At 32.1% G+C, this 13,884-nt stretch overlaps 1 protein-coding gene across 1 annotated transcript; it reads right to left on the bottom strand.

The window, feature by feature from the left end:
* Nucleotides 1–1,450: 1,450 nt before the first annotated feature.
* On the bottom strand, nt 1,451–4,696 carry LOC126716463 (cytochrome P450 CYP749A22-like). Its single transcript, XM_050417290.1, has 5 exons — nt 4,414–4,696; nt 4,106–4,329; nt 3,750–3,982; nt 3,253–3,613; nt 1,451–1,920 (listed from the first exon to the last, which is right to left on the bottom strand). Exons 1-5 carry the CDS (start codon nt 4,694–4,696, stop codon nt 1,492–1,494), a joined length of 1,530 nt encoding a protein of 509 aa, XP_050273247.1. The 3' UTR covers nt 1,451–1,491.
* Between the last annotated feature and the right edge of the window lie 9,188 nt (nt 4,697–13,884).

Genomic DNA, 13,884 nt, shown 5'->3' with positions numbered 1-13,884 from the left:
TTTGTAGCTAAACTTTGTTCATAAACTAGCAACCTAGTCCTGGTGAAAGCCATGGAACACAATTTGGGACAAGATTTTAATTAGTCCAACAAATTCATGCATCCAAAATTTAAATTTTAAAATTTCAATGACAGCTGCCGAACCAAGTACTAGGTCTAGCAATTAAAATTTGAGGTATTCCTTAATAAGTCTACCATTCTTCAAGCAATTGAAATAATATAAATTTGTTTAAATGGAAAGAAATTAATGTATTTAAGAGTATAAGATATTTGTTTCAACATTCAACTTATAAAAAAAAAAATAGTACTAAAACGTTGTAATTAGTCAAAGAATAGTAAAAATAGCAGAAGCATTATAATCGGAAATTAATTGCCTACATTCATGGAATATGTTGTCGTTCGTTTCCTACTTTCCTTACCTCTTCCCCCCCCCCCCCCCCCCTTTTATATCGCAATTTCCAAGTCTTGAGCTCCAGCATTAATTTTATATACTGATAATTGGATTTAATTTTTTCTTATTAATCTCAATCAATAAATTAGTAAAATAGCAACAAAAGAAAAAATATACCTAATTCACGGACATGCATTAACTTGATAAAGAAAATTGGTAATGTTAACGGATGTCCTTAAAGTAATTGTTAATAAATTATAATAAAAAATTTTTGAGACAATTTTTATGGAAAAATATAAAAAACTATCAACAACATTTATTATTTTATGATTCACCCAATAAAATGTTTCTAAAAATAACTCCTAAACTAGCATTGGTTAACATTTTCCAAAGAAAAAAGATATAAATATTTATTACCATAAGAGGTGGAGGTGGAGATCTTTCTAAGATATGGAAGTTTGAAAATAATAATAAAAATATGACAACTTTTAAAGGAAATTTTTAGTAATACAATAAGTAATTTTTTTCTCTATTAATAGCTCATTAAAGTGATGGCTGTTTCAATGTTTCTATAGACCTTTCACACGGTTTGAAAAAAAAAAATACCAATCCGACTTTAGACCCGCATATTTATGGTAGGGTCGGGTTTCTCCTTGTTGAACCCAATTAATACCAGGTCGGGTTTGGCTGGCAGTGAAATTGACCGGAACCGACCCAAGCTCAGTCCTAAATTCTTAACTAAGTAATTATTATTATTATGTTGCTTTGATTTAATTCGTAGTGATTATTATTGTGTTTATGTTGTTTCTTAAACTGTTAATTTTGGAAATAAGCGACAATTAATCCACTACTTATGTCCACTAGAGTCAATCTAGACTTTTCAAAATCAAGAGCAAGATAAGATCACAGTGAACTAGAATTAAGCACACATCAGTCATTAATTTATTTAAAACGTAACCATTGATGAACTTTGTAGTCACCAGTGACTTCAATGTCCATGCAGAATTTACAAATTCAATTTACAAACCTCCCAAACATATAAAAAACTTTCAGGTATTATTCCAAGTTACTAAATCCCAAGCCCACAGCCGATTATGGAATTCAAAGTGAGTGTAGAATTACTTGAACTCCATTTAGTGGGCGAAGGGTGAAAAGCTGAAATGGCAAATGGACATAGGTTGGGGATAAGGTGAAGGCATAGCGTTGTAAAATCATGCAGAGAACAACCTTTGCTTCAGTGGGGGTAAAGTTTGAACCGACACAAATTCGGGGTCCCATTCCAAAGGGTATAAAAGCAGCTACGTTGTTGTTAGTAGCCTTGGCTACACCTTCTGAGAATCTCTCTGGCTTGAAAAGATTTACGTCCTCTCCCCATATGTCGGGGTCATGGTGAACAGCAAAGTTGGAGACGTTCACCATTAGATTAGCTGGAAGAGTGAGCTTCCCCAGTGTAGCTTTCCTTTCAACTTTTCTTAGTATTGAAATTGCTGGAGGATATAACCTTAGAGCCTCATTGATGATCATGCTCATCTGCATGGGAAAGAATATCATTTAAAAAAAAATTAGAATCTAACTGCCTCTCTCCTTCAGTCTTCTTCTCTTCTTTCTTTCTCTCATTTTTGATACTTATCGTTTATTTAACTGTGTTGCACTGATTTTGAATATAGTGCTAATTTGTTAGCCTTTAGGGCTTGTTTGGATTGAAGGGGGAGAGTGAGAGTAGAGTAGAGTTGGTACCTTTGAAAATGAAAGTTTAGTTTGAACTACTCTTAAATTATAAGGTTTCAAGTAAAATTTGCCCAAAATATTTAGTGTGTTGGAGGAGTTCAAATCTTCTATCTCACTCTTCTTCCTCCACTATATACTCCACAAAATAAAAACATGCCTCATGTCCTTCTAATTTATTAAATACTAATTTTATGCCTTTTATTATTTCAATTTCCTAAAATAGATAAATAAATAATCCATCATATTTAGGTAATTGAAATAATAGAATGCATAAATTTAGCATTTAATAAATTAGATGGACATGTAGCATGTTTTTATTTGTAGAGTATATAGTGGAGCAGGAATTGTGGAACAGAAGATTGGGACTCGTGTTGAGTCCAAATCTTCTGTCTTACTCTTTCTGCTCTATTATATACTCCACAAATAAAAACATGTCACATGTCCTTCTAATTTATTAAATGCTAATTTTATGCCTTTTATTATTTCAATTTCCTAAAATAGATAAATAAATAACCCATCATATTTAGGTAATTGAAATAATAGAAGGCATAAATTTAGCATTTAATAAATTAGATAGACATGTTGCATGTTTTTATTTGTGGAGTATATAGTGGAGCAGGAAGTATGAGACAGAAGATTGAGACTCGTGTTGGAGTGTAAAGAAAAGTTTTTGTCGTGTAAGTGTGTAATAAATGTGTAAGTGTGTAATAAATACTGATTCTTCCAAATCTTAAACTATTAGGAAATAATAGAATTTAGTCATGTAACCATAATTTTAATACATCTTTCACATGTGGACCTAAAATTCCCTTTAATAAGTAAAATCTAACACATGAGATTTTAACATGTTAAATGGGAGGTATGGTGAAGTTAGAGATCGAACTCAAGATCTTTTACTTTAATACAATGATAAAAGCTTTAACTATTAGGAAATTATAAATTTAATTATTTAACTATATCATATTTGTGGGTTTCTCTAGGCTTTATTTTAATCATAATTCTAACGTTGCGTCGTGGACATAACTGATACTAATAATCAGACCCATCACTTTTTTGTGTAAAAGTTGTCCGTAGCATTATCAATGATATATACACAAGAAATTGGTTAGTGCTTGAGAATTGAGACGTCCTTACGGTATTGAGTTTTGTGATTCCATCTGGAGTTGGATTTTGATGGCCAAATAAACTGAGCACCTCCTGTCTTGCTTTCTCTTGCCAATCTGTGTGGATTGATAGAAGAAACATACTCCAGGTAAGCAAATTATTAGTGGTTTCTTGCCCAGCAAAGTAAAATGTCTTGCACTCATCCACCAAATCTTTTATTGAAATCCTTTGGCTGACATTGGCATCATGATGAGCCGTTAGAAGTAATTGAAGAAAATGGCCCCCAGTACTGCTACCAAATTCTGTATTCTTGATTATCTCTAATACACGGTTGTATATTCCTTTTTCAAGCTCATCTGCTTCAATATCATCCTTGGTTTTATAAAACTTGCTGTGAAAAATAAAAACAGAAAAATGCTTAATGTTTAGCTAAAAGGACTTTAGTAGAAAAAAAAAACAAAAAACAAAAAACAAAAAACTAGGACTTCATCTGATGCTATGAAACCTGAGTTTATAAGGACTTTTACCTGATGACAGGAATCCTGAGTTGATGAGTATTTCTGGCTGTTATCATGGTCAATTTCGTCAACATCTCAAAAATGTTCCTCCCTTCTAAGTAACTACTTCCAAAAGCTGTTCTGGAAATCACTTCTGATGTCAATAGCGTAAATTCTTCAAATACCTCCATCTCTTTACCTTCATAATTTTTCCACCTTTCTAGCATCACCTCCGCACTAGTGATCATTGCTGGAACCAGATTCTACATACAAAAGCGAATCCCTTGTAACAATTCAGACTAATTTATAAATAAGTTAATTTGTTATTGAATTTCAATCCGCTTAAATATTTATCATTAGCAATAGTATTGAATTTAAGATATTACTTTCAGGCTCTCTGCATGGAAGGCATTGTTGGCTAGTTTCCGCATCTTTGTCCATTTTTCACCGGTAGAAAACACAAGTCCATCTCCTAAGAGCTTCTCTATATAGCCTCCGGGCTTTTCTTTAACATAAGTATTTTCTCTATTGTTCAGCATCTCTTTGATAAGCCCTGGTTCAGTAACGATCAATTCAGGTTGAGAGCCATTCCAAAGAAGAAAATTCTTCCCTGCATCAAAGAGAATGGGAGAAAATGAAAAATGCTTAAATTTAGTATAACAATGAAGGATTTTTTTTTTTTTTTTCTTTTTACCATATTTTTTGATCCATGCGTGAATATGAGGCTGAGCTTTGTACAATATGTCATGTGATAAATCCATTGGCTTGACCATGGCTTCTTTTTTCATGTTGGAAACATCTTTGTTGCTTCCATAGAAGAACTTGTAGGGAGGACCATTGATTCCCTGTGAATGCATTTGATGTTGTATGCGAATAGGAGTCCACCACAGTTTGTTAAGTTGCCGGATGAGAGCTAAGACAAAGTACAGACACAGAGAGCATGAAAGACAGATAGCAATGATTCCAATAGCAGCCATTTTTTTTTTTTTTCGGAGGAAACTTTTTGGAACTTTCAGAATCAGTAAGGTAGGTTTCAATCTCGATGTGATGGAATGGTGAGAGAGAAATGAGAGTGACGAAATTGAGGGAGGGAGATCCGAGTGATGTGTGGCAGATATAGAAGATATATATAGAAGTGAATAATGAACAGAGGCATTTAATGTCTAAACCGGCATAAAGGATCTATAGAAAGAAGCGGTAGAAAATTGAATGGTTCTTCTAGAAAAAAAACAACTCTACTACGTTTCCCTTATTTAGCACAACGTGTAATAGAATTGTTTAAATAAGGCTCGAGATAGATTCAATTCTCCTTATTTAAACAACTTTATCCCAATTTCTAGGAAACACGTTTGATTTTCTTTATTTAGCATTTCACCACTAAATACCAAGAAAATACATATTCCAAATGCTAAAGCATTTAGCATTGATATACGTTCTACTAACAGATGTTGTAAAAAGATTTTCTTTATTTTATAGTACTTCTCTCTCTCTCTCTCTCTCTCTCATTTGCCTCTCTTTCTCACTCTTAGGGTCCGTTTGGATTGAGGGGGAGGGAGGAGTAGAGAGGAGTAGAGTAAAGTTGACTGAAAATATGCTAATTTAATTTTTTGCCAATTCTACTCTACTCCCCCTCCTTTCCCCTCAATCTAAACAGACCATTAGATTCTGTTTGATTGGGGAGATGAAAAAGTGAAAAGACAAAAAATGGTAGGAGGATGAAAACAATTTAATTTTTCTCTCATATGTGTTTGGTTGGAGGAAAAGAAAAGTAGAGGGATGAAAAACCTTTTTGTTTAGTTAAGAAGAAAAATAAGCAAATGGAAAATGTAGTTTGTATAAATTTACTATCATGTCTCTATTAGATAAAACAAAAGGTAACATATCATATTTTTATCATAAAATTTTGTATGAATGTACACTTCATTTAAAAAAAAAAAAAAAAAATCAAGAACCCCAAACTTTTTTCCCAAGAAAAAGAAAAGAAAAAAACGCACGGCATATCAAATGAAACATCATAAAATGACCAAGAAGCAAATAAGAAAAAGTTTTAAAAAATGAGCCAAAAAAAAAAGGGAAAGAAGCAAACTTAATGAGCCATAATAATTATCATTGTTGGGGGCAATTTTGTCCAAAATACCCAAGAACCTTTTCTCATTACTCTCCTTTATATTTTCTCCTTAATTTGGAGAGATTGAATTTTGGTGGACCCAAAGAAAAAACAGCCGAGCTCCACTAGTTTTCCCTCCCCCTTCCCCTTCCAACCAAACATCCTTCCCATCCATTTTCTCTCCTATTTTTCACTTCTTTTTTTTCTTTTTTTTTCAATTCTCCCCAAAATCACTCCAACCAAACATAGCATCAACCTCACACTCTTCCTCTCTCACTCTCACTCCCAACCTTAGGGTCCGTTTGGGAGTTTATAAAGGAATGAAATTGAATGATCATTAAAGGAATGGAATGAATTTAGTAGGGAAATGATTGGAATGGAATGGAATTTAAAAATCTTTTTTGGTTGTTATAAAATAAAGGAATGGAATGGAATGGAAAGTAAGTAACACCGTTTGGGAGTGACATTGGAAGGAATGGAATGGAATCATTTTATAATAACATTACTATTATACCCCTCATTTTAAAGAACATAAAAAATAATCAATGAGAACTTATAATTGCTTTGAAATGCTTAGTATTTAGTAGATGATGTGAAACTAGTTAGCCACAATTGGGTTTGTGTTAGATTATTGAATTACAATATTGTTTTGTCAAGGTGAATAGATTGCATCACGCTAATCAATAATTCAATAGATGAAGATAATGGCATAAAAAATTGACAATAGCACAATTTCTTTATTTCAATTTGCAATTTTTTTTTTAGCAGCTACTAGTTTTAGATTTGATCTTTTTTGGCTGGTGTTCTTTACAATGGATTTGATAATTTAATACATCTCCATCTCCCAATTTCGTTAAGGAAAAAAGAAAATTTTATTGTAGCTAAAAAACAAGTTATGTATATTTCTATGTTGTAAAGCAATTCACGCATCACATATTTATTCTCAACAAAATAAATATTGTCTTACAATGCAAACAAATATCTTTAAAAAAAAATTTTAAAAAAAAAAAAAAAAAAAAAAAAAAAAAAAACAACTCTAGTAATGAGTGTCACCAAAACAAAACAAAATAACATAATCCATTCCAAAACTAAGGTTGGCCAAAAAATCCCACACTTTTATAATTTTTAGGCCTAGACATCAGTGTCAATAAAACACATTTGTGCTCATGATCTGGGCAACCAAAGAACATCTCTTTATGATGAAACTAGTTAGCCACAATTGGGTCTGTGTTAGATTATTGAATTACAATATTGTTTTGTCAAGGTGAATAGATTGCATCACGCTAATCAATAATTCAATAGATGAAGATAATGGCATAAAAAATTGACAATAGCACAATTTCTTTATTTCAATTTGCAATTTTTTTTTTAGGGGCTACTAGTTTTAGATTTGATCTTTTTTGGCTGGTGTTCTTTACAATGGATTTGATAATTTAATACATCTCCATCTCCCAATTTCGTTAAGGAAAAAAGAAAATTTTATTGTAGCTAAAAAACAAGTTATGTATATTTCTATGTTGTAAAGCAATTCACGCATCACATATTTATTCTCAACAAAATAAATATTGTCTTACAATGCAAACAAATATCTTTAAAAAAAATTTAAAAAAAAAAAAAAAAAAAAAAAAACAACTCTAGTAATGAGTGTCACCAAAACAAAACAAAATAACATAATCCATTCCAAAACTAAGGTTGGCCAAAAAATCCCACACTTTTATAATTTTTAGGCCTAGACATCAGTGTCAATAAAACACATTTGTGCTCATGATCTGGGCAACCAAAGAACATCTCTTTATGATGAAACTAGTTAGCCACAATTGGGTCTGTGTTAGATTATTGAATTACAATATTGTTTTGTCAAGGTGAATAGATTGCATCACGCTAATCAATAATTCAATAGATGAAGATAATGGCATAAAAAATTGACAATAGCACAATTTCTTTATTTCAATTTGCAATTTTTTTTTTTAGGGGCTACTAGTTTTAGATTTGATCTTTTTTGGCTGGTGTTCTTTACAATGGATTTGATAATTTAATACATCTCCATCTCCCAATTTCGTTAAGGAAAAAAGAAAATTTTATTGTAGCTAAAAAACAAGTTATGTATATTTCTATGTTGTAAAGCAATTCACGCATCACATATTTATTCTCAACAAAATAAATATTGTCTTACAATGCAAACAAATATCTTTAAAAAAAAAAAAAAAAAAAAAAAAAACAACTCTAGTAATGAGTCTCGCCAAAACAAAACAAAATAACATAATCCATTCCAAAACTAAGGTTGGCCAAAAAATCCCACACTTTTATAATTTTTAGGCCTAGACATCAGTGTCAATAAAACACATTTGTGCTCATGATCTGGGCAACCAAAGAACATCTCTTTATATGTTGGATTTTCCATTAAAAATATGTAGGCTTCAGTATTTGATATTGGATCTAAGTCCAATATGCCCAAAACTGTGTGAACTTCTACTCCATATGACTTTAAAAAGCACTTTGCCATAACCTCAGTTGCCCTAACAATTGCCTTTGATACATTATCAAATGACTGAGAGATTACATTCCCGAGTTCATCATCTTCTGCCAGCTGTTTTTTCTTACTTTTAGAAGACATTACATCTTGTGATGACACTCGAGAACGTGCAACATTAATTTCTGGTGACCTATGATCATCTTCCACTTCAAAGTTCTCCAAAGAAACTTCATTTTGAAATATCAAAATTATCAATCTCATCCATAGTGGTCGATGCAACATACCTAGCATGTTTCTCCTTTGCAATTTCAGCATGATCACCTTTTGCTCTATCTTTAACCCAAAGTTGTGCCATCTTAGAGTAATTGGGTAAAGGTGTTGTCATCCACTTCTTGGCTGTAGGTTTAGACTGTTACAAACTAAGACAAATGGTTAAACAACAGATATAATTATGTAATACAAAATTAAGCTCACAAAAAATGGTAATTTACTGCTATGAGTGGCTCCCAAACTTCTGGTTTACCTATCCACATATTTAAAGAATCATTCCATCCAAAACCACTCAATCCATTTTTAAATATGTCATAGCATTCATGAAAATTCTTCTTCAGTGTCTTTTGTCGATTTTTCACCTTATCCTTCTTAATCTCTATGTCAAATTTTTCAACTAACTCTTTCACTATGTCATCATATGCCTTAGAGGTAAAAGTTCCATTAACTCTACCACCTATGATCACCTAATGTAAAAAAGCATTCACTAAAGCATCATCCATAACACTACTCCATTGTACTTCTTTGCTTGGATCTCCACCATTCTTCTTTGATATCTTACCCATGCTATAATTAATAGGGCAAAAAACATATATAAAATATTGTGTAAATATTAATATTAATTATCAAAAGATAGAGAGCAATATCAAAATGAAAAGAGAAATTAGCATAACATTTAGGTCTAAGTAATTGAAACATAACATAGTCTTAAATGACATGACAACAATAAACCCAAAAGCTATCACATTTGGATATAGTTTTGCCACATGGCTAATGCTATAGAATCTCTTATAATATCTCCTTGCCTAGCATCCTCATCATCTTCTCTTGGAGTAGGGGCCACACGTTCAAGATGAGAATGCAAAACCTCTTCATCAACTTCAGTAATAAGACTTTCATTAGGATCGACACCCATTAAATAATTATGAAGTATGCAACATGCTAAAATGATTTCATTTTGGGTGTCAACAAAATAATTCTTTAGCATTTTCAGGAGGATGAATAGAGTACTCTTTCAAATGATAACGCACTCCCCTATAAGGTGCAATCAAACAACTTCTATTCATGTATCCCGCATCAACAAGATAATATTTACCTAATAAACAATAACAACCATTAATTATATACTACAAATTTTTTAATTATAAATAATACACCCTAATACATATTTGAATTAAATTTACCTTGTGGGATTTTCAAATTATCATTTCTAGTTAAAGCACTCTTTATTATTCTTGAATCTGAAGCAGTTCCTTCCCAACCTGGTAATATATATGTGAATTTTAAATCAAATTAGCATGCTGCCAACACATTTTGTGTTGTGTAACCCTTCCTACCCTGATACCTTGGTGCATCCTCATTAGACACTTTGACACAAACATGTGTTCTATCAAGTGCGCCAGTACAATCCTGAGATTAACATTATCTATCAAAAACAACCTTAAAATATATTTGTACTAAACTACTATCACATATAAATTATATGCATGATATATTTACCTTAAAATATGGGTTGAACCTACTACTTTGTAGTATTTCAAGTGACACTTGGGTTCCATCATGTTGTCGAAGGAATTGATCCTCTAACATAATTATTGATCTTAACACGTTATGAAAATGGTGACTAATGGTCTCATCGGAACGACAAAAAAAGGACATTATACGAGTCGTCTGATTATGTGCTAGCATGTGAAGAAACTTGCCAACTTACTCTTCAACCATGGCATGCTGTGTGTCTTGAAGATCACCATCTCTCCGCAAAATGTCACACAAACCTTAAAAAGCTTGTGGACCCATGCGTATTACATCATAGCATTTTTCACTATTCCTAAGTCGAGACATTAGTTCATCACAAACTTTTTGTCTTTCTATGGTTGATTGTGTAGGAATGTGGGGAACACGTCTTCTTTTTAGTCTTTGCCTTTGATGGATAATGTAACACAAATAACGGCATGTAGCATGAACCAAGGCTAGTTTCCGCATAAAGTTCAAAAAAATTATGCTCTTAAGTACCTCATCATTCAAATCCATCTAAATAAAAAAATAGTTATGTTATTAGTCCAACTTAGAAAATTATGGGCACATGTTCTAAAAAAATAGTACTGTTTAATGTTTATAACCTTTCACCTTCATGCGTCTCAATCATTATTAGTAGCATTGGGTACTTTATACTCATGCCATCAAAGTACCCAATGTAACTAATAATGATTCTTTCACCACTATTGTCTTACAGGCATCCCACAATAACACTAGATTCACAGCCATGGCAACAAAGAGAAAGAGGGGTTTTATACTTTTTTTTGAGGATTAATATGTCAAATACTTTAATAGTAGCAGACAAAGTGGTATAAAATATATATCACAAAGTGGCATAAAAAAAAATTTATATTAAAAATAATCTACTCCAACTCATTAAAGTTCTAAACTACTATTATTTTAATTAAAATACTTTTCATTTTACTTTCTTCTCATTTTAAATTTTATTTACTCTTGATTTTTTCTTAACCACATACCTGTCTTTTGTCTAAACTTGCACACTAGCTTTAACATCTTAATAAGTTGTAAAGAAATGCATAAAATATATTTTGTTTGGATAGAAAGGGAATTGACATTGAAAAATTATAACATGGATTGATGGATAGAAAATGGAACTATCTTGGTCTGATATTGGTTTTGTTATTTGCATTGCAAGAATTCTGTTGTGATTTCATGAATAAGTAGTGGGCAATAAATTTGTTTGAATTATTTTTGGCTAAGAATATATTCAATGAAATGCCTTGGTTTGAATTTGGGCAGAGTCATGTAACTCGGTCCTAGGCTGAATCATTTTCAATGTATGATTTTCTGCAACAGTGCATTACTTTCTTCTCATTTTAAATTTTTTTTACTCTTGTTTTTTTCTTAACCACACACCTGTCTTTTGTCTAAATTGTACACTAGCTTTTGTAGACATTTCCTCTTAACCATACACATGGTGAAGCCTTGGAGATATTAACTAATTGGATGGTTGACTTAAAACTGCAAGTGTAACACACCACTTGCTTCGAAAATAACAGAAGAATCAAAGAGGAAACAGAGTAAAAAGCAAATCTGAGTTCTCCAGCAGTTCTACAGCATTTTTCTAGTGGTTCTCACTTTCAAATTTCTAAATACAATTTTTTTTAGCTGTACAGGTAACTCTAAAAGTAGTTTTCGTTTCTTTTCACTTTCAAAGTTTTTAGTTGTACAAAATGCTAGTTTGTTTTGGTTTTTAGGTGTACAAAAACACTATATATTACTCTCATGAATGACTCGCAAACAGTTCATTAAAAAAAAAAAAAGACTAGCAAACAACCGAAAAGAAAAAGAAAAAGATAGACATACTTGGTTTGAGCAATAGCCGAAAATTGCAGCAGACAAAAGAAAAGGAAAGACCAGCGGCAACAACTTCACTTTGCAGAGGACGGACAATATTGTGCAAGAATTATAGCCATATTTTTTTACGGCTGCATGAGAAAAAAAGGGTTGATATTATAGGGGTATTTTAGGGATTTTAACAAAAATTTCATTAAACCTAAATTCATTCCCTCCCATTCCTCCCAATTTTGAGGGGAACAAAAATTTGAGATTTTGAGGGAAAAGGGAGGAATGAGCATTCCCTCCTAACCATTCTATTCTCTCCCACTTAAACTCCCAAACAAGGGAATGGACCTTCCATTCCCTCCGTTAAAACTCTCAAACAAGGGAAGGGAAGAATATTCTAAAAATATTCTTTTTATTCCATTCCATTCTCTCCTCCCAAACGGAGCCTTAGAGTAGCCACCAACCTTGGCCCGCCCCCAATCTCCCAAAGCTACCTCTAGCCAATTGTCAATCTCGCCAAGCTTCCTCCTTTGGCCCATTACTGATATCACCAAATGACCTTTCTTGACTTGCCAATCGATGATCTCACCAAGCTGCCTCTCACCAAGCTGGCACACCATACAAATCTCTCTCTCTCTCTCTCTCTCTCTCTCTCTCTCTCTCTCTCTCTCTCTCTCTGTGGTTGTGGTGGTGTTTTTTTGGGTTGTTTTTGTGGCTTGATTTTGATAGGTTGCGGTGGTTGTGTTTACGGCTATCGATGGTGGTTAGGTTGTGATTATGGTGGTTGGCTGATTTTGGATTGTGGTTGGTGCTAGTGGATTTGCAATAGTGGTGGTGGTGGGTTGTGGTGGGGGTGGGCTATGGGTGGTGGTTGTAGGGGTTGGCTATGAGTTTATATATGGATTTTGTATTTATTTATTGTTTTTTTATATTGTAGGAGTTTTTTAGGTTATTTTAATGTGTTAAAGAGAAAAATAGAAGATCTCATGTATGGTGTAATATTAAATGCTATGTTAAAAATAGAAAAAGTAAATTTTGGTGTATTAAAATGACATTTAACATAGTACAACTAAAGTTAGTGCTCTAAAGCCAACCAAAAAAAAAAAAAAAATGCTATATATACTTCTTGATTTTCAACTGTGTCCCCTCTTAATTCCACCTAATTATATTTTGATTTTTTAATGTTTTTCTTTTTGGTGAGTTTATTTCGATTATTTCATGGTGATATTCTTTCTATCATTATTAGAATTAATGCACTACTAAGGGTTCCAATTAGCTCAACTAGTAAATTCTTTGAATGGTTGAATAAGAAATTTGAGGTTCCATCTCTACCTACACCAAAAATTGATTGGTATTTTGGTCTAATGACAAAGAGCAAAAATCACAAAAGCAGACTTAATAGGTTGAAACTAACCGATTGGTGTCTTATTCTGATAATAAAAAGTAATATATATATATGTGTGTGTGTGTGTGTGTGTGTGTGTGTGTGTGTGTGGGTTGAAACATTGCTTAAAGTTACACCTAGTGTAACTCTAAGTAATGTTACACCTTCCAATAACTTGTTTAGAATTCATATTTTGATAATCTCACCGTTGAATTACATGTTCTATATGTTCTTAATATTCAACCCTATATTAGTTGGGTTCAAGTACATTTGATGTAACTCTAAGCAATTTACACCTCCTAATAACTTGTTATAAAATTCATATTTTGATAATCTCATTGTTGCATTGCATGTTCTATATGTTCTTAATATTCATGTTAATTGGATATTATTTACCATTCGATCCATAAACTCATCTTTTATGCATTATTTTAAACTACAAAAACTTTAATTTAAACAATTGATTAATGACATAATTTTTTTTTATCACCTTGAAATTTTGCAAGCATAGATAATATATGAAGATAATGTAATCTAACGGTGGATTTGTCAAAATTCGCATCTAATTAAAAAATATTTAGTGAAGTAA

This window comes from Quercus robur, chromosome 3 (genome assembly GCF_932294415.1).
Source record: "Quercus robur chromosome 3, dhQueRobu3.1, whole genome shotgun sequence".
NCBI classification, from domain to species: Eukaryota; Viridiplantae; Streptophyta; class Magnoliopsida; order Fagales; family Fagaceae; genus Quercus; species Quercus robur.
Note: the sequence above shows the minus strand (reverse complement) of the source record. Positions and strands in the feature narration are given on the sequence as shown.